The 21,911-nt window shown below is 44.8% G+C and overlaps 1 protein-coding gene across 1 annotated transcript in view; it reads left to right on the forward strand.

Annotated features, from left to right (window-relative positions):
• Nucleotides 1–701: 701 nt before the first annotated feature.
• Nucleotides 702–21,911, forward strand: part of SNAP91 (synaptosome associated protein 91) — a 64,834-nt gene continuing 43,624 nt past the window's right edge. The window contains exons 1-5 of the mRNA XM_088520307.1: nt 702–784; nt 1,203–1,359; nt 18,272–18,414; nt 19,210–19,285; nt 20,866–20,968. Of these exons, the coding sequence (XP_088376433.1) occupies nt 1,230–1,359; nt 18,272–18,414; nt 19,210–19,285; nt 20,866–20,968 (452 nt within the window). The 5' untranslated portion in view covers nt 702–784; nt 1,203–1,229. The remainder of the gene's footprint in view (nt 785–1,202; nt 1,360–18,271; nt 18,415–19,209; nt 19,286–20,865; nt 20,969–21,911) is intronic.

Genomic DNA, 21,911 nt, shown 5'->3' on the forward strand with positions numbered 1-21,911 from the left:
GGGCTCCATAACCTATATAGATGGAGGGGAAAAAAAAAAAAAAAAAAAAAAAAAAAAGAATACTATATATTACACGGACATCTATTTACATGCAGTTTCGCGATTGCTCCATAGATTATTTTTAACCTCGGCCACACCACCACACTGCAGAGACAGGAAGCACGCCGGGCCTCAGCAGCGGACTTCCCCACGTGTGCGAGACGGGTTTATTTTATTTATTCTATTTTTATTCCGTTTTATTCCATTTTATTCCATCCCGTTTTTCCGCGCGGGGGGCTGCCCGCACACGCCACATCGCGGCAGCCGCGGGGGGGGTCCCAGGGGCGGGTCGGAGGCCCCGGCGCGGAGCCCCCGGACCGAACCGGAGCGGAGCGGCGCGGGGCGCGGCCGGGCGCGGGCTCTGCCCTGCGGCCGCTCCGCGTCACCTCACGGCGGCGGGCGCCGACCTGCGGCGGGCGCGGGGCGGGCGGGCGGCGGCAGCGGGGCCGCCCCGCCCTCTGCACCGGGAGGGGGCGGCGCGGGCTGCGGCACTAGCGGGATTAGGCTGCGGGCAGGATTAGCCGCCCGCTCGAAATAGCGGCGGCGGCGGCGGCGGCAGCGGGCGGGGACGCCCCGGCGCATCCGCGGCGGCGGCGGGAGGGGGGCACCCGCCCCGCACCTGCGCCCAGCGCGGCCTCGCCAGCGGGCCGGGCCGCGGCGCGCGCGGAGACTGCGCCCCGCGCGCAGCGGCGGCCGCGGCCGGAGGAGGAGGAGGAGGAGGACGGGAGGAAGGACGCGCTGACAGGTCTGCCCGCCGGGCCCCGCCGCGGCGCCCCGGGCACGGGCGCGCGGGGCGGCGGCCGGGCGGAACATGGCGCGGCCGGGGGGGGGGGCGCGGGCCGCTCGGGCCCCTCCGCGCCCGCGCTGCCCCCGCGCGTGCAGCCAGGGGCGGGCGGGCCCTCGGGCTCCTGCGCTATTCGCGCGCCGTCCGCAGATTTATGCTTTAATTCGGTGTTTGTTTTCCCCGCAGTGCCTAAAGCACCTCGGGCGGGCGCGCTCGCCGCGGCCGCGGCTTACACAACGGCGCGGGGGAGGGGGCGGCCGGGGGCGGGGGGGCCGCGGGCGGCTGCGGGGCCCTCCATCCCAGCCTCCCTCCTTCCATCCCTCCATCCATCCATCTCTCTATCCGTCCTTTCCCCTCGCTGTGCTCCCCGCCGCTGCAGAGCCGGCCGCCGCGACCGCCCGCGAAGATGTCGGGCCAGACGCTGACGGACCGCATCGCCGCCGCGCAGTACAGCGTGACGGGCTCGGCCGTGGCCCGGGCCGTCTGCAAGGCCACCACGCACGAGGTGATGGGCCCCAAGAAGAAGCACCTGGACTGTGAGCATCGCCTCTCCCCGCGCGGCGCGGCGCGGTGCGGAGCGGAGCGGAGCGGAGCTGCCCTCCCGGCGCTCCGGCCGCGGGGCTCGCCCTGACCCCGCGGGCAGAGCGCGGCGGCTGCGGGGGAGCTCCGCGCGGGATGCGTTATCGTTGCGTTCCCTCGCCTATTGCATAATGCGGCTCCTGCAGCCATTTTTCCTTTCCCCTTGACCCCTGCTCTCCTCGCCGGGGAGGCAGCGCCCGGCGGAGCGGAGGCTCCGGCGCCAGCGGCCCGAGGGGCTGGCGCTCGAGGCCGCCCGCCGCAGTCCCCGCGGCCCTGGCAGGGCCCCCGCGCCGTGCCCGGGGCTGCCCAGGAGCGTGGCCAGCTCCGCGGCGGGCTCCGAAGGGTTGAGCTGGAGATGCTGAGCTGCTCCGTAGGGCTGCACGTTGGATCAGCCTCCGGAGAGCTTAAAGGCTGAGGTCCCTAATGTCTAAAAGCAACTTCACCGTCTGCCTGGTGCGTTGCGTTACGTTTTGCTGAAGATGGCTGGTGGCTTTGTCTCAAATATCTTCAGTCTGTTCTGGGCTTGCATCGACTAGTTAATGCGTGAAAGAAGCTTGAGGTCGCAACGTTTCTGAAAATATCATGAGCTGGTTATGTCTTGTCTTGACAGTTTTACTTAATACTTCTCAAACCACTGCACTTCCCTTCTTTATTTTTAATTACATTTTTTCTTTTAATGCTTACACATGTCAAAAACACTTTAAAGAGGGTCTTATACCAAGCAGTCCCTTGGCTGCTGTCTGTTACTGAGAAAACACAGCGCAGGTGCATGGAAGTACAACTCTAATGGAGATGTAATTCTAAAAAACATATCGTATTACTTCTAGAGAATAATTCCACATTTCAGTGCTAGTGACTTCATAACTAACCCTTAAAGTGACATGTAATATACCAGTCTGCAAGTGTATCCAAATAATCCATTGGAGATGCATGTCTAAAAGATGGAAATGTCAGCAGCATTGACTGAAGACTTGGGTCTTCAGCTTTGTTTAAGCGGACTGACTGTTGTAATGTCACTATTCATCACTAAAGACAGAATAATCTCATCAGTGGGAGGAGATATATTCAAAATTGTGCACTATAAATGAAAGAAAAATTCACATGTAAAAATGGCACCCGAGCTAGTTTGCTTAGGTATTGCACTTGGGTTTTTAAACTTCTCAGAACTCTCAATTGCTAAGCAGTTTCTCAAACTCCATGACATCCTATTTGTGAACAAGAATTAAAGTGGATTGTTTATATTGTAATGAGAGAGTAAAGTTAAAAGTTCATTCTCTGAAAGAGCAGTACTGTAGTGCGTGCAGGAGGTGCTGCCTGATGTGAAGGTAGATATTTTGAGCCACGTGGCTGACTGCATTTGAAGTTGGATAAGTATCATTTGCAAATGTGGGGAAAGGGCTAAAAGGTGAAGTGGTGCGATGACTTCAGATGAGTTTTGAGTAGCGATGCGAAGGATTTAGAGCATTCGAACTTCAAGTAGCTGAGGCAGTTGGAGCACTGCTTTACAAAGAGTCGCATGAAGAGAGGGAGGAAAATGATGATGGGGACCAAGTACTGGAGTGTTCAGCTGTCTGTGATGCCCTGTAATAGCCGAATGGTGAGAGTGGGAAATAGCAAATGGAGCGCTGCATTTAAAGGCTGTTTATGTCCGACTCAGAATTATAGTTATGGCGTGGTGCTTCTGCATCCTCTGTGGAACTCTGTAATTTTATTTAGTGCTTTAGTGGCCAAGTCTCATGTTATATAACATGTCTTCTCCTGGTGCCCTTGTTGGCAGTTGGGCTTTGTGAGTTAAATGGAGAGATACTGGTGAATGTATTTAATGCACAGCAGTGCAGCAGGCTCGTGAGGATGGGACACAAATGAGTCTGTCCTCAGGTGTTTTTTGCAGAGGATATTAATTCTTCAGGGCTATGGAAAGATGTTGGTTGACAAGTTAATTTTTAGGTGAGTACTAATTAAGTGCAGTAACTGGCTCTGAGCAGCCAAAGCATGATTTGTGCACGTGTATGTATAAAGTGGAAAACAGGATTATTGTCTCCTATGTACAGAAGCTGATCTGCTGTTTACCTTTGCTTATTTTTTTTCTTTTGTGCTTGCATGGCTTATAATGCAGTCTTTAGTATGGATGCAGAGTAGTGGCCATCCTTTGGTCTGGTCTCTGGGCACTACACTAGTCTCTCTATCCAAAGGAGAAGCCCTTAGGTATGATTAGGTTGCTCCTCCTTAGTATAACCTACATTTCACTGAATTTCAGCTCTCTCAAACTTCCAGCAAATACTGGAACTTCCAGCAAGTACTGGAAGTTAGTGCCACGTGACATTAAATAAATTCCCCGGTTTTTGTGGGGAGGGAAGGGCTGTACCTACAGGATGATTTTGATGTTTTGGGGCAAACCATTGCAGTTAGCACATTAGAGCTTGATACTTTCCAACTTGCCAAACTTATAATCCCTTTAAAAAGGCAGAATGAGTGAAGTGATACACACACACACACATATATATATGTGTGTATATATATATATAGGTTATGTTAAAGGTATTTGACCTGTAGTGATCCAGCTGGGAGGGCAGTGCTGGTGCACAGCACAGAAGATTTATTCTTAGAATTGCTCTGGAAGCTTCACTGAGGGTTTAATCGTGGGGGGCAAGCAAAAGCCATCTTCCAGCTTTGAACGAAGTGATTTCAATTGCATCGGCAGGGGGAAAGCTGCCGAGAAAGGAAGGAAGGAAGGCTTTCAGATGCCAGAGCACAAGTTGCATGAGAGAAATAAGTAGACCTGAACAGAGTACTGTTTTTTTATACAGGAGCTCACTCAGATCAGTCCTTTGTTTAGAGGAGTGAAGTGGAAACCAGTGAGGTGGTTAAATCTGCAGCTGGTTGTAACACAAGTTCCTGGTGCTGAAAATGCTCAAAATGGCTGGGTTTTCCCTTGACTTACCCTGTCAAGGGAACTGCTGTGCAGCAGGAGGAAGTTCTGGAGCGTTTACTTTAAAAAGACCATGTGATGCCTCCTTACTTTTTCAAAATAATTCATGTTAGGTGGAAGGACCTTCTAAAAGCCTTACTGAAAGCCGTGAGGTTTTCATGAAATGTGGAAACAGGGCAGCTTATGAGCGGGACTTGGTTTTCTGTGGTTGAGGTGACCTGTGCATCTGTGTGCAGTTGTAGTAGCATATTTCCATCTGAAGTCTAAATCTGCATACTGAGGTGGAGCTGACAAACACAGGCTCCAAGAGGAAATCTATAGATTAATTCATGCTGGGAGCTCAAAAGCAGGACTGGTGCCAGAAATTTGCGGATGCGGACACTTGTCCTTGCAGCGTTTGGCCTTGATTCTGCAAACTGTAGGAATGGCTGGACATACCTGTGTGGACATACCATGGTCTGGTGTTGAATCAGAAGGCCCTAAAGCAGTGGGTTAAACTATTTCCAAGGGTTAAGTCAGATAAAGGTACTAGGGGCACGCAAGTTAACCTTAGAAACATCCATCTCCTTTCTTGGGACTGTCCCTTGCTTTTGGGAAAGGTAGGAGCCAGCGGCCCTATCTTCAGTTGCTGACCCTCAGAGACTAGTACTGTTAAATTTTATATATATATATATATATATGTGTGTGTGTGTTTTTGCTATTGAAGTGATTTGGAGACTGTTCAAGACTGTTGGCACTCATGTCCCTTTTCCAGCTGGAGCAGTGCAGATCTGCTAGTACTGCATTGCTCTGCAGTCCAAGCCGCACTTGGACTTTAAAGCTGTGGAAGTGTCTTCAAAAAAGGCTCCCCAGAAGTCAATCTTTGCAGGTTTTTACTAACAAAACTATTTGTGCATGTCCCAATGTATCTTACATTGTAGTAATTGGTGAGTTTGTGTACAAGACAACAGACTGTCCAGAGGTTAGCATCGAAGATGAGCTGTAATGTGGCGTCTTGCTTAATTTTTCCTTTTATCTTTTTTGTCACAGCTGGGGTGTAGCCTAAATTGTTAATTGAATTGAAGAACTGTTAGTTCTTCCATGTCACCCTAATGAATCTCTCCCCTCATACCTGAAAAGAAAAAAAGAAAACTTTGAGCAATTGTTAATTTACTAATGTATCAGCAGGGCTTTTTTTGTGTAAGTTGTCATCATTCTCCATGTTGAGTAGCTCTTTGTTTCTGTGCACATCCTCCACACTGCCCCATAAAATAACCCTGGAAACTCGCTTCATTTCAGAGTGTACAGACCTCCAAATGGGAGTGTAAAATGTCTGTCGTGGGCAAGGAGAGCTAATAAGAAACCTTTCTCTATTAGTTGATCTTGAGTAGTTGAGTGACATAACTCTCTATTCCCACCCTTGGCCCATTTAAGTGCTATTTTTAAGGCATGTGTAATACCAACAGAAGGATGGCCTTTTTAATTAAACATAGACTAATAGATCAGCAGGTGGGTAATGGTGGAAGAGCCATTACTTGGCTAAGTAATTGAAAAATATGTTTTGCAACTAACAATCCATGTTAGGCTTTAAAGGCTGAAACTTGGGCAGGATCTGTTGATCTTGCAAGGGTAACCTATTGCCATGTGAGGTATACCCTATAAGGAAAAGGGGGTAAGCACAGTGGGTAGCTAGTGTCTTGTTAAACTTGCTGTTCTGTTATCTAAAAAGTGCATCTAGATAAAACTAGATTGATCAGTTCTACCTTCTCCTGCCACCTGCCCTTTGTTTTTCCTTGGCTGGAGATGTTATTTATATATATATGTGTATATATATGTTTATTTTTTTTTCTTAGTCTGCTTCAAATAGTCATTAGGAACTTTCCATTATTTTTTTCCATTCTGGAAGAGGAGAACAATAATACAGTGACCAATCCATAATCTTCATCAGTTCTATTTAGCAACTGAGTGTGGTCTCATCAGAGTCACAGTGTTAGTCCCTTGCAGCCCAGGCAGCAGCAGCTGAACTTCTTTAAAGATCTGCAATTTGGTTTCCTATGGTTTAATTTGATTTGCCAGTTTTTATTTTTATTTTTCCCCAGCCTGCTGCTAAACGCCATATCTCCACTGTGTTCCTTACCTGGTACACAGAAGTGAGAGCTTCTGTGAGGCCTCTGAGGAAGTGCTTGGTTAGTAGGTAGGTCAGTCCTTCTGTATCTGCCCTGTGCAGAGTTCTCCAAAGTGCTTAAAGTGCATAAAAGTGCATGCAGCAGTTCTGGGTTTCTGGTTTTGTTTTTGTGTTGTTTTTCTCCTTGGTGCTGCTGGTTAAATGGAGATAGGAGCAGTAGTGTCTAATATATCTTTGCCTCCTGGAGCCCTGTGGTATCTTGAGGCTCACTGGCAATCTAAAAAGAATTTCCCTTTCCAAGAATATTCTTTTAATTGAGATGAAACCCAAACTGACAAAGAGTGCTTGCTGACAGGATAGTCCTCACTTCTGGCAAAATAGTAATAAACCAGAAGCACATCTGCCTTTAGTATTTCTTGCCTATTTTCAAGGTTCTTGAGACTGCTTATGCTCTTCCTACCCAACTCTTGCATGCGCTTTGGCATAAAAGCAGCGTCACCAACAAGTGTTTGATGAAACTTGATTCTCCAGACTTCCAGTACGGGGTGTGCGGAATAAGAACAATATTATGCCGTCATAATATTACAATTGGAAGGATTGGTTTTAAATACCATGAAAACTAAAAAGCAAGCAATAATAAGTCTGTCAGGGTAAGAATCTTAGCACAGGACTTCTAATGTCCTACAAAAATGAGTAATTCAGCACTAAGTTGAACTCTGAACTCAGACTAAAGGGCATGATACAAGGAGCCTTCCTAGCAGCTTTGCAGGCACTGATACACAGCACAGCATTTGCTGCAGTAGTCCTGGTCTCCTGTTCAGGGTAGCAGTAAAAGATTTTTAATGTGAAGCATCACTGATACATTGACATTAGAGTTTCCCACCCCATAAGACTTGACTTGGTTATTTAGCTTCTCAGCTGCCTGAAATTTGGCTTCGATGAGAGTTTTATGGGTTAAAAAAACCCAAATAAAACAGATGTTGGCAATTGCTAGAAAGCGATCAGAATACTTGGCAGGAGCTAGCTTATCATTTCAAATATTATGCCTGCTTTTTGGAGTCTTGAAAACCTCATAATAGACCCTAAACAATTTTTAATACCTTTAATTTTGCTATTTCGATCGTGTTTATTTCAGCAAAGCAGTAACGAAAACACTGTGCAGAACACTGCAAAGCAGGTTTGCTGGGGTGGGCTCGGGTTTGTTTGGCAGCGATGGCTGCTGCCAGGGAGCTGCTTGTGCTCCCTAGTTCACCCCTCTAGATGTGAGACGTGGCTGCTGAAGCACTTGAGTTGTAGCTCACTAGGACAAGGACTATATCAGTAATCAGACAATATTCCTGGACATTGGCCTTGAAGGATCTGACCGTGTGCCCTTAGATGCGGGTGGGATGTTGGAACGGAGTTCCTGTCTGTGCTGCTGGTGAATGGTGGCCTCCCTTGGGCGCGGGAGGCTCATGGTCTGTTCATGGGCACGATGTAGCAATGGGAAACACACCGTATTTTCACTGGCTTCCAGACTAACCAAGTCTAAACACCCTTCTACTTCTCCTCCCTGCCCAGGAGGAGGGTAACATGAAATCATGCTTTGTTTTGGGCTCTATCTGCCTTTTAAGCTAGTTTAATGGGAAGAGCTGCACGCGGAGGTGTCCTCATGTTGTGCTGCTGTTGCGCTAGTGCTGTGTGTGTGTGTGTGTGTGTGTGTGATCTGTGCTGTGGCCTGCTGTGCTGACACCAAGTGTCAGCTGCCTTTGGTCAAGAGTCTGTTTTTCTTACTACTGATAAAACTCAAAACTTCTCACAGAGGAGAGAACAGGAACACACAGGTAGGCTCCTTCTTGAAGGCCATGCAGAAAATGCACCTTGCCTCTAGTATTAAAGGAACCAGAGCCAGGCTTTTGCAAGGAAGTGCCTTACGCTTTGCTCTCCTGGAGGTGTGGGACAAGACTGGAATGACAACAGACCATAGACCTGATGGCTTCAAACTGAGTGCTGGTTTGGCAGCAGCAAGGATGACACGATGGCAACGGAGGCTTCCACAGCAGATGGGCAACTGTTAGCCTGCAGAGCCTGGCGCGATCTTGGTTGCTCTGGCATCATTTCCTTGTCTCAAAGTCTAATTTACAGAATACTCTAAAATGGTCCTCCATGGAGAGGAGGACACAACTGCTGAAAACACAAATAAAAGACTGACCTATCACAGATGTTTTAAACTTAGGGGTGTCTGGAAGCTTGAGGAGGTGGCGGGGAGGAGAGGAAGGGTCTCGAAATAAGGCAGCGATTGGTTATCTTGCCACAAAGCAGGATTTCTTCACGTCTTCACGTATCATCCCAGATGCATGCACTTAAGTGGGAGATAAAACTGCTTTTAAAAAGACTCTTCTTTCACCACTCGTTTCAGAGAGCAAAGGACTTGGGGGAAGTAAGCCGGCTCTTTTCCTGACTCTTAAGGATGTTGCCTCTCTCATAGAGGTTGGATATAGAAACAATCCTTAAGGTATTTTTGTATCAGTTCTTTAGCAACCCTGGAGTTTTAAAACTCAGCCTTTTCAGTTGGAGACTTGGGTTTAGATTTTGTTGCGTGACTTCTGAATTTGATGTACAATTTGGGTGCTTATGGCCCTTTCTCTTTAGGTTTTATAGCTTCATCTAAGCCTAATCGTGGGGAATATGCATTCTGCTAAGGGGCTGCGAGGCCCAGGAGGTCAGCATATCTAGTGTGTGAGTAGCTTGAAAATAGGCACAGTTTAAAATGAGGGTTTTAAATGCCAGAAATGAACCATCAGAGCCCCATTTTCCCCTTAGAGCCCTGCCTGTAGCTTTTTGATGCTTTCCTTCATCCTTAACGGTGTAGAGACTCTCTGGTTTTCGGAAGCTTTATTTAAACTTCGAATGATTCTGCTATTTGCAAATGGCAAGAGTGTTAGCAAAGGTTATTCTGTTTGGTGTAGGTGAGCTTGGAGGAGTTCCTCTTGTTTATCAGGAGGCTGGAAAATGTGCTTGGCGTAACTGCCATGTCCTGCATAAAGTTGTGCTGGCTGCCTGTAAGCCACTAGGATAGTCGCGCTTTCCTGCTTGTTAGTAGCATGTGATGAGACTTCTACTGACAGTCGTAAAAGCACCTTCCAGATGCAGTGGTGATTTGCAACTGTTAGGTAGCAAATTATTGTCATTTAAAAAAAGAAAGTTAGTCCTAACAGCATCTTCCATCCTCGGGCAGATGTTCCATTTAGATTGTTAGCAGAGTGTTTTGCAGTGGTAAGAAATTGGGCAGGACACAGAAGGCTGTAGACTCTTGCTGAGTAGCAAAGTCTACTGGTAGCTGGTTGTTTTGCAGAGTTTCTCAAACTCAAGCCCAGCTGTCTGTGGCAGAAGTAAAGGCTTCATGCTTAACTTCCTGTGCAGTGTAAGGGAATGAACGTCGAGGAACTGTGTGTTTAGTTTCGTCACTGTCTTTGGTTTGAGTACGGAGAGAATAAAGCTCCTCCTAACCCTGAAGGACATCAGATAGTTTGGTAACACTTGCTTTAATTAAAGCACAGCATTCGCACCCGAAATGATACACTGGAGTTAGGAGCTCTGTGCTGAGGCGCAGATATGAGACAAAATGGGCTGAAACCCTTGCATCCATGTTATAAAGTGCTTGCTGGCTGATGGAAACTGCCTCGGTGTGGCTCTAGAAAAGTAGAGGGTCGCGCTCTTACACTGTCTGCAAGGACAGGTTTGCATTATGCGGGGTATCTTTTTTCCTGTAGGTTGCTCATATTGGCAGCAGGACTGTGTAGTTTTTTGTCGTAGCCATTTTCACTTGCAGTGACGAATTTCAATCCCTTTTGAGCTTTCAGTGACTTGTAAATTCAATGAGGTGCATACATTCTCATGACGTGTCAGGTTGTTTCACAGGCCCACTGTAGCTCTTCCCATGACAGAAGGGGGTTCCTAAAAGAAGCCTGCTGAGGCAGGAGTGCCGATAGGGGCTGTTGCTGAGCTGTTGACAGCGGGATGTGTCAGGCACCAAGACCCCGTGCTCGACAGCCGCCCTGTTCGCGGCTTGCAGGCCTCGGCCGGCGGCCGTGTCACGGAGGGTGCTGCGTCCTGTCTCCTTCCCTTTGGATTTTGTATTCGTGGTGGGTAACAGCTGAGCAGTGTGGCTAAATCATCAGACTGCCTCCATCATGGGGCTAACTCAGTTTTGTAGTGGATTGCCAGCTGAGGGAGCTGGGCCTGTTCAGCCTGGAGAAGAGAAGGCTGAGAGGGGACCTGATCAGTGTCTATAAGTACCTCAAGGGAGGCAGTGAGGAAGATGATGCTGGCCTCTTTTCACTGGTGGCCACCGACAGAACTAGAGATAATGGCCACAAACTGAAGCACCAAAAGTTCCACAGGAACTTAAGGAATTTTTTTTTAACAGTGAGGATGACAGAGCCCTGGAACAGGCTGCTCAGAGAGGTTGTGGAGTCTCCTTCTCTGGAGATCTTCCAAACCCGCTTGGACGCAGTCCTGTGCCACGTGCTCTAGGTGACCCTGCGTGTGCAGGGGGGTTGGACTAGATGACCTCTAGAGGTCCCTTCCAACCTTAAGCATTCTATGATTCTATGATTGCAAACAGCTGTTCTAAGAGTTGATAGTCTGGTGAAAGGTTTTCGCTTCCACTGATTCATATACAAACAAACTTTCTCGGGAAGGCAGAGCATGGTGCAGACAGGAAGCACTGTCATTGTTCTCAGCATAAAAACGACAACAGTGAGGCAGCTCAGATGGCAGCTTTTTGTCACCACTTTCTGACGGATACAGTTGGAGTACACGCTCAACAGAAAATGTAAGAGTTTAATTAGAAAATTATCTGGATCAGATCTTACTGTAAATTACTGCATACTGCAGCAAACAGTGACATTCATACTTAGTGAGAACAGCTGCAGGAGATATTTGCTATCAATGCTGCACTAAACAGGTACGAATTGTGAGTTGATACAGACAGTAGATAAGTTTAGGAGTTGCTTAGGGTTATGGAAAGATAATCCCAAGCCACAGCTGGAGTCCTGATATCCACCAACCAGAACATGATGGCTTTTCTCTTTTTACTCTTCCAACACTTACATCCCCTTTAAACTTGGTTCTTTCTATACAGCAAGAGCAAAGTTTCTGTGTAGTGTAGTACAGAGATCAGCAGAACTGAGGCTCTAATATTTACAGCTATGGAGGGAACAATTTGATACTTAAGGGCAAATCTAAAAAGTGCTTCCAAGACTTGAAGCTTGGCTGATGGCTGCAGCTCATGTAGAAAGGCATCATAAAAACTACCTGAACCAGAAGATTGCTTTGTATTTCTTCTCTTAACTAACATGTATTCTGATTAAGGCTTCCAGCTTTGAACTGATGAGGAAACTTGCAGGAGAACTCTGAGACTTGCCATATCAGGGAGATTTTTTTCTTATTCAAAAAGTTATTGGTGAAATGCTTAACATGGCAGCTTTCTGAGGTTTCTTCCATGCCCCCCTTCCCCTGCTGAGCCTGGAGTTTAAGATACCATGCCGAAATAGGATGAGTAATGGCATTTCTTCAAAGCAACTGCTCTTACATGGTAACTTTTATCACTATCATTAAGTGTCCACCAAATGTAAGTGGTGCTTTGTATTTCTTAAACTACTGAGAGGTGTACAAGAAGTCTAGGAAAAGGTGCTTTGAGGTTGCTGTTCGTTGCAAAACAGTAAAATATAAAAGTGGCACTTCAGACTTCAGAAGTACTTGATGTTTCGTAGCAGCATAGGTAAAACTGCTTGATTCTTATCTTTGAACAGAAAAATACACATAGGAGTTGATCTTGTTGTGCTACAGGATTTGGATGGGAAAAGGTCTTGGTGGGGACTTTGAGACTGAGGAGGAGAACATGGCAGCAGGAATTTCTTTTCCTTCCCCTCCTTTGCTGAACTGTCATTCTTGATCAAGAGAAATTTTCTTTAGTATTCAGAGCAGATAAATTTTGTAAAAATTTTGTTCAAGACTGAACTCAGTATTTCTTTGGGCAGGGAAGAAGAATCCATGCTTAATAACTAGGGCTTTTTCCACATAAAGACTCCTGAAAAAAGCTACCATGAGGAGGAAAAGGAGCAGCAGTCTTTGACTGGGCCTTCTGCTTGCTTGGGGTCTGGCTTCAAGCATGTGAGACTAAAATATCTGCTTTCCTTAGTGCATTTTTAGTAGAGAACTTAGCTCTGACCCATGTTCTGACCTGTTATTGCAGAAACTTAATTCCCGAGTAGAACAGATGCTTTTATCTTTCTGAATAGCTGGATCTTGGGTGTCAGTGAGGTCTCAGACTTCGTTCATAGAATATATTAATCACTAATGAATTGGCAGTCTTGAAGACAACCCTGACTGCATCGGTGGCTGCTTCTCAGGCCTGGGCTGCTGCCGCTGGCCCCGGTGTCATCTGTCAGGTGCGTTACCTCCAAGGAAGGCACATGCACGTGAACACTAAGGGCAACACGTTCTCCCACAGAGTCAGTGAGGCTCAGCTCTGGGAACTTCTAAGTAAAAGGTGCTCGTAACTCATGGGGCTTCAGGCAGTTGATTATGGTATGAATTTTGTAGCACTGTATGATCACGTATTTCACCTTTATGAGCACTTCAGAGAGCGGCTGCCTTGGTTGTGTCCTTTCAGATCCAGTAGACGGCTGTTCGACAGTTAGCCCTTTATCTTCCCCTTTGCCAGAGACCTTCAGCTGAGCCTTTCATGAGGAAAAACTATGTGTATATAAATCATTAAGGGCCAGAAGGAACATATATTTAACTGAACTTACATGTATTTAACTGAACTTACTTAATAATGTTTATGAGCTTGGATGGTTTTTGCAGATGACTTGAAGGCTAAATATCTTGCTTTGTACCCTTCCTTCCCTCCCATACCAGAACATCAAAGCAGCAATATATATATATTTGGGAGGTGGATTTTTCAGATATGTTTTCAAAATGGATATTTGCTGATACAGGAAGTCATGCTCTGCTGTATTTAAAAAGGAGTACTGTGAGGGTAAGATGATTCTACAGCTAATTAAACTCTCAGTTTGAAAAATAATTGCTTCAACAGAAGTCTGCTGCTGTTCTAAAACTCTTGCCCTATCTCCTCTTCTTCTCTTCATGTGGTTGATGATGGTGGAATTTTTTTTTTTTCTTATAAAACTCTTACATGTTGGCAGGCAGGAAGAAATTGTAAATGAAGGTTATCTTGGTGTAGGCCACAACTGTGCAGTCAGTGACTTACTGTCATGAGCACTGGAGCTTCAGGATGTGCAGCAAAGATTTGGCGTGACTAAAGAGCCTGAGGTTGTTTGAGGAAGAAAGACGGATGTCGGAGGTGAGGACGGAGGGAGCAGGGCCCCAGATATTCGTGCCATTGGCACGATGGTTGTAGTCCTGTTAATGGGAGAGTCTTTGTATCCCTAGAGAGTGTGTATTTTGTAGGAGATGCTGTTCGGGTTTGTGGAGTTGCTGTGAGCTTGAAAGTGCATGGAAGGTGATGGACTCTGACAAAGAATAGGCTTGATAGGGTCAGGATGAGATCTCGTGGCTCTTGGGGCAGACTTTTGGGGAGGGAGGAGTGACCGCAAGGGTTGCTGTAGGTTTAGGGAGGTTATTACAAGGCAGATCATGGCACATGTTGTGGACATCAGCCAAACTCGGGGAGGAAGCAGCGAACTAAACTTTAACCTGCAGTTAAATTCCAGACTCTCCTTTCTGGAACTGCACTGGATAGTCAAAACCAACAACATTAAATGATTTAATGTTATCACAAACAGGTACTGTAGAAGCAGAAATGAGTAACACTGTTCTGCTTTCCTTTAATCTTCTGTTGAACTGGAAGTTCAGCTCTTGCAGTGGCCAGCATGACAGTGTGATAGCTTCCTGATGTGACTGTCGCTTCTGCAAAGGAAAGCTTCCCCTGCTACTTGTCCAATTAACTTCATTGATTGGGGCTCCTAAACCCTTTCTTTAAGCCACTTTCCACTCCTAACTAGCCCAGGTTCAGAATAAATCCTGCATTTCCATTCCAGAAGGTTCAAAATTTTATTCAAATACTTACAAGCAAGAAAAATCACTTGCGAAGATTACTGTAACCTTCATTGTAATAGTTAGGAAGGTCTGTGACAGGTTTACTCATGGAGAGAATCCGTGAGGCTTAAGAATTGAGTGGGTGAGACAGCTAAAATGTTGAGGCAGCTTCGATATTGATTCAGCCTGGAAGGGCAGCTGCTGTACGGTTGGCACAAATATCCCTCTGTATAGGGAGTTCTTCTGGTCTGCATGCTGAAGCAAAAGCTCTGAATAACTAATTTACAGATTTGTGATTTCCACAGCTATATTGAAGAACTGGTTGGTATGATTTTTAAAAATCAGTTCCAAAATACAATATGAAAAGATAAAGGGGTAAGAAAAGATCTCCAAGGAATAGTAGAATCTCTCATTTCAAAAAAGTTTCAAAATCAAGAAGTAGTTTTCATGAGACTGAAGAATTCTGAAGTTCTGAAGACAGCGCTACTTTCTTGCTGTTCTTCTCCCTGCCATTTCCTATCATCTTAACAAATGAACACCAGAATTAGTTGGGCTTTTTAATGGTATCCCTGAAAGGTCATAAAGAGGTAAGGTCTATTGACTTGTGTTTTTTTGTGCTGTTCTTGGGGCATCTTTCTCAAATTGGCAGTTTTGTCTTGTTACTAGTGAGGAAGTTAATCATATTCTAGCCTTGTTTCTCCTTGCTGAATAAATTGCAGATATCTTAAGACTGGGTCAAAAAAGTTGGCTAGTCAAGGAGTTTAAAGTCCGGATATTAGATTTAAGTTAGTGTAAAAGAATTTATAGCCACTGAGTTCCTTTGCGTATGTGCATTGTTTTGCATCTGAAAAGTTAGCTAGGAAACGTATGTCCAAGTCCAAATTAAATGTACAGTTCAAACTAGGATTTCTATGCTGAATAGACAGCCGATGAGATGCAGAGAGGGGACACAGGAAAGCCACATACTGTGATTCGGGAATGACAGTTGAGTCGCACAGTAAGCAAAATGAAGGGTATGGGTCCCCATTTTTCCAGCTATTGCCATTGTAGGAAGATAGCCATGGAAACACTTACTGTTATTGCTATAGAATTTCCAGGCTCTTGCTCTGCCCGAGCTTTGAACTCAGTTTCTGGACTTGGGAATTAGCTGCCAGTGTAGTTGAAAGAGTTGCCTTTTACAGCAGAAACTTGATGAGGAACTTTTCCTCCTATGCTGTGTATCCCACACTGAATCAGCTCTCAAGGCTGTTTAATACAGCTTGGCATGGACTGCTCCTCATGCAGTAGTTCTTACCATGATCTGCTTTTGTTCTACCACCTGGGACTCGCTACAGTCTCAATTCTTCAGTGTCTCTTTTGAAAATTGAGGTTGTGCCCTGCCACTGGATGTCTCAGTTTGTGTAGCTGATAAAGTTATGATTTGTGGATCTTAATGTTCAGCCAACATATGTACTGGAGTGAAACTTGGATTTTTTTTCTTTCTTTCTTTCCTCCAACCCATTTTTCCCTATCCCAGGGAAGGCAAGTTAGTTCTATCAGCTCAGTCTTGAAATTCCTCTTAGCCCGTCAACAAACTCTGCTGCTCTGCATTCAGCAATGTTACCTACACTTGTCACTTGCTCCAGACACTGACAAATGATAGCTTAGCCTGTGACTCAAAGCTATTGGGGGGAAGAAGGTCTGGAAAAGCTAAATTCCTGAAGTCTGATATGACCGAATGGGAAGCAGCACTGCAATAATTACAGACATATATTTTCCTCTGGAGAAGAGTGAAATGTTACTTGTATTGGTTGCTTTTTTTTTTTTTTTTTTTTTTTTTTTTTGCTTACTGGAGGTAGCAGCTTTAAATTTAATCATGCTTCCCTGCCCACTGTACTATAATTGCTCATGCCCTAAAACATTTAGAGCTGCAGACTGAGATACTGCCCCCGCCTGCAGTTTGGTGGGGAGGCAGGAGTAACGGAGGGATTTTAGAAACAGCTCTTTAGTGGCATAGCTGAGTAGTTCCTCTGGCCTCCCTTGCCAGCGCTGCTGTGGGGGGGCTCCTCTGACCTTTCATGATCTGAAAACCTGCAAATAAAACACATGATTTGTGCCACCCCTCTTGCATAATGAGGTGAAATGCTGAAACTCAGGCCTGAAAGCTGGCAGGTTTGATCCATGTTTTCTTGTCATAAGGGCGAATGTTGTAGTCTGAAATAAGCCTTCTGAGTGGGCTACATGAGGAAGCCACCTGTGACATGCTTCTAGGCTTTTACTAACTGCGCTATTTAAAATGCACTAATCACATCACAGAATTAAAAGCATACGTGTATTTGTCTGCCTTTACAGAAATATGAAGGACGGTGATCATAGCTTGAATCAGAATCACAGACCAGTTGAGGCTGGAGGGGACGTCTGGAGCTCCTCTGGTGCAAGACCCAGCTCAAGTGGTGTCCCCAGCTCAAGCACACTGCCTGGGCAGCTTTTGAATATCTCCAGGGGCAGAGATTCCACAGGGTTTCTGGACAACCTGTTCCCCTGCTTAGTGGAAGAGTAAAGAAGTGTCTCCTCACCTTCAGACAGAGCTGCCCGGGTTTCAGTGTGTGCCCGTTACCTGTTATCCTAGCACTAGGCACCACTGAGGAGAGCCTGGCCCCATCCTCCTTACGCTCCCCCTTCAGATACTGCCATCTCAGGGAAAGTGAAAGACGAGTGGTTTCATCTGTAACAGAAATAGAGATCACTCTTCTAGTTAAACTTCTTAATTTTTAACTTTTCTTACATATGTCTTCAAAGGTTAACCCTCAGCCCTGTGATTAGGTCTGTGTTCTGTGCTGTGTCGCATGAAATCTTCTCCCGAGGACTCGCGGGGGCTGCCTGGTGCTGCGCTGAGTGTAGTCACACGGCTGCAGCGTGTGGTTCCAGCTGAGGCTGAAAAAGGAGCTTGGATAAAGTTGTTCCCAGACAACTAGGGTTTGTCGTGTATGTAACTTCAGCAAGTTGAAGGTCCCCCATAGATGTGGGGAGGAGAAGCTAGTGGGAAGCCTGCTGCTGTCCTGCTGCTGATGAAGCCCTTGCCTGTTTGTTTTGTGCACTTTCCTGTGCACATCTACAGCTTGTAGATATATGGTATATTAAGCTTTATTTTCTTCTCATTCCCTTTGTCCAAAAAGTCAAATATATTATTCTTCCCGCACAAGGTGCAGTTGTTGGTAAAGGACTCTTGTTCTTCAGTCTAAACGAGCATCTGCTGTGTTTCTCACTTTGAAGTGGTCTTTGTGCGTGCCTGAGAGCTCTGCTGCTGGCTAGACCTGCAGGGACCTGCAGAGGTGCCACAGCATGTTGAAGAAATGCTAGCTGTGAGATGGCTGGAGTATTTGTTTCTGGTGATACCTATTTTGCTGTACAACTGTATTCCACATACATGAATATTTACCTATAAATGAATAATTCAGTAATACTTATTAGTCTAACCCAGAGAAGGGTAACTGTTGCACTCAACTTGAAAATCCACTAGCTGTAATTCCCTGGGATGTTGCATACCCTGGCAGTGTCTGGAATGGGGCACAGCTTAGGCCAGAACTGTTAGAAAGTCAGTATTGCTGGGAAAACTAGACAAACTCATACTACTGTTAGCATGTACCCATATAGCTTCAAAGATTATTTTTCATTAAGTAGAACTTAAACACTGAGCTTTTTAATTAGCATAGTTGCACTCTGCAGACGGGTAGGCAGAGGGCTTGGCCATGCTGCAACCTTCTTCGTCTTCCTTGTGGTGCCTAACGCCTTCCTTCTGTCTTTCTTATAGACTTGATCCAAGCAACTAATGAAACAAATGTGAATATTCCTCAGATGGCTGATACCCTTTTTGAGCGAGCAACAAACAGTAGCTGGGTGGTTGTGTTCAAAGCCTTAGTGACCACGCATCACCTAATGGTTCATGGCAACGAGGTGAGTGTCAGCAACTTTCTCGTGAGGCCATGTTGGCTCTTAGCGAGCTCCAGGGTGAAAAACAACAGTGCAAAGGTACCTCTCTGAACCTGCAGGACAGGGCCACAAAGGGTGAGAGTGACTGCTGAAGAGAAACTCTTCTAGACTTAAAAATTCAGCGCACATCTTTTCAGTTATGTTTTCCTAGCCCTTGCCCCAGGTACATTGGTGTGTCTGTGTAAAATAAAATTCCTGTAGAGCTTTTTCTCCCTGGCAATATAGCAAATGTTTTCATGCTATGACTTTTTCTGATACTGCAACGTAAGTTGTTACTCCCGGGTAACTTTTCTGTTCCAAGTTTTCAACCAACTTTCTGATTTGCTTTTCCTGCTTATTCTGGCCCAGTACTGATATGAGACCTACTCATTATTGAAGTATGCCCAGAGTTTACCTGAATCTGAGGGCTGCCAGAGGCAGAGTCTGGGAGCAGTGTGGAAATGCAGCTTTGCAAAGAGATAAATGTTTTGCTTCCTTAAATCCCGTTCCAAATTAGCTCTTCTAACTGCTTGTTCAACAGTGTACGTTGTACTTTGCACGGAATTCATTTCTGTGTATATGATAGGATGTTTAGTAGAGGTTCAAGTGAAACATAATGAATATGAAGAGCCGAAAATGATTTTGAGGAAGCCACAGGAGGCTAAGATAAAAGCCTGGATTTTTGTGTCTGTATGCTGGAGTTATACTGGTAAGCTAGGGAGTTTTGCTACAAAGTTTGCAGGTGCCAGCCAGTGATAAGAAAATAACTTTGTGTTGCAGAGATTCATTCAGTACCTGGCATCTAGAAACACGTTGTTCAACCTCAGCAATTTTCTGGACAAAAGTGGATCTCATGGTAGGTTTACTCATGTCTATTATTGTAACAAGAATTTGAATGAGATACTATTGCTAATTAGCATTGATTCTTCTGAATGAAGGAGCAAATAATGTAAATTACATTTATGAATGAAACGGAAAACTCTCCAGTAAAGACTCTTCAGTCTTCATTCAGTCTTAAATGGCAATTGAGTTACCTGGGAATACTGTTTTTTTCTTCTTCTTTTTTTTTTTTCTCCAGAGAATTATCTTTAAGTACTTAATTAGAAGAAGAAAAAAAAAATTAACCAATTTTGATTTGTCTACTGATTTTGGAAGCTTTAAAGCTTACAAAGTCTACTTTTTCCAGTCTGATTCTGGAATTACCCACAAACTCCCTTAATGCTTCACTTAATGCAGGGGAAGCTTGTTCCGTGGTAGCTTTCTGTCAGAAAATAAAGGAAACTTATAATTCTACAGCTGTTTGAGAATATTTGTTGACTGCAAAATGCATGAATGCTACAATGATGGGCAAGATCAAAGTGATGCCCTGTTACTGCACAGCACCCAAGAGACTGAAGCATCTCTTAAAAACAGTAACACAGCACAGGAACAAAACCAAGCAAATATTAAGCCTGTATTTATTGTGCTGTGTGTGTTCAAAGCTACTGGCATTTGGCAGCTGTGAAATTTGTTAACTACTTGCTTTTGTGTTTTTTTGCCACTTTTTAAAACTTAATTTGCCTTTTAATAGATAACATGTCTGTGTATCATAGATGATGAGGTGTCAGAGACTGTACTGGTAAGCTTGAGTTGATAGAGATGCTAATATTCAGAGATACTGTGCAAAAATGCAACTGAGATACCAACTTTAATGAAGGTAACAGAAGGAGCCCATACTGAAGAGGAGGATCAGTTGCTTTTTTGCACAGAATTCTGTAACTTAGAAGAAGAAAACACAAAAGAAATGCGTGAGGAAGAGACTGTAATAATACTGGTATTTAAAAGTTTTATTGCCTTGAACTAAGGTTGCTGCAGTTTGAGGCTGCCTGTACAAAACCTCATGCCTCAAGATTTCTGATGTAACAAACTGTAGAGGCAATGATCTCTAAAAATACAATCATTCTGTCTTGATTCCAGTGAACCTAGTCAGGGAGATTTCGAGGATCCATATAAGACTTGGAGGGACTGACCTAAAGCGTAGGAGTGTTTCGGTTAAAATTATTCTTTGTCCTGCAAGCCAGGTACCAGTTAAGTGAAAACTGCTAAAAGTGACATTTTTTCATGTGAACGGAGATGTAACCAGTTTGGCCATCAGTTAATGTCATCATAGCTGTGTAGGAGTCACTAGTAGGTTTGCACAAGAATCCTGCCATTAGTGCATAGGATGAATCTGTTGAGAGTGGAAAGTTGTGGTAGATTATTTTGGTGTTGCTTTTGCTTTAGAAGTTGGAAGATGATTTGTTATGTCTATTCTATATGTAACGTATGTAATTCTGCAGTGTCATAGAGATCTCACAGTCCTGGGGTGTGCTGACTGCATTTTATCCTTTGTTGAAGAACCTCCAAACAATCGTTGCAATTAATGTAAATCATGTAACTTTATTTGTTTTTTTGCAGGTTATGACATGTCCACCTTTATACGGCGTTATAGCAGATACTTGAATGAAAAAGCATTTTCTTACAGACAAATGGCATTTGACTTTGCAAGGGTGAAGAAAGGGTAAGCAATGTTTACATGTATAAACTACTAGGTTTTCCTGACCTGTAAAATCTTGTTTATGGCATTAAGCTTAATTTTAGTGTCTTAATGACTTTACTCTTAAGTTTTTTATTTAACTGCATTGAAACAACGATATGGTTGTGTTTCCTAAATATTGGTGATTGGTTAAGAATTGCATATAGGGAAGAAGAAAGTTTATGGATACCAAGCAAATATTGGTTATCACCTGATTAAAGAGATGGGTCCTGCAGAAATGAGAGCTTTTAGTGCTCTGTATTAAATCTGACTCTTATTAAATCATGCTACAGAGAGACTACATTTAGCATGTGGCAAAGGAAACACTCTGAATCTATCTGGGATTTTTCATCAGTCTCCAGACATTTTCTATAAGAAAAGGAACAAAGACTTCTAGAAGGAAGATGTCTGTGAAGAGCTTGTCTGCAGTGAAACAGCAAGAAGGAAGTGGGAGGGTGTCACAGGACTCCAAGAACCAACTATTGAAGTTTGGGGAGATTTCATGCCCTGAAGGAAATGCTAAGATCTAACACTTGATTATGTGGGAGAGCAAGTCAACGGTAGATCAGATTTCTAAGGGAAATGGTTAGTCCACCATAAATAGTAATAAATGACTAGTCTTTAAAATACTCAAATAAGCCAACCAGCCTCTTCTGCTGCCTGTGTGTTGAAATTGCACAATAAATCTGGTTCTTGCTCGGTAAACGACTTTGGTTTTGTGCGTGTTCTTGAATACTTGGTTTGCAAAAGGTACTTAGTGCAAACTCTTCTCACCAAAGAGGCTCAGAAATTAGTATTCAAAATTCAGGTCTTGTCTACGCAAGCGGTTCCCCAGGAGAAGATAGGAATAAATACAGTCACAACCTCATCTTGCTTTGAGCAAAAGTTAGGGAGGAAAAACCCCGGCAGCTGAACACCGTCTAATATG

This window comes from Tinamus guttatus, unplaced genomic scaffold (assembly GCF_059628265.1).
Source record: "Tinamus guttatus ecotype Peru unplaced genomic scaffold, ASM5962826v1 Tinamus_guttatus_pri_ptg000085l, whole genome shotgun sequence".
NCBI lineage: Eukaryota > Metazoa > Chordata > Aves > Tinamiformes > Tinamidae > Tinamus > Tinamus guttatus.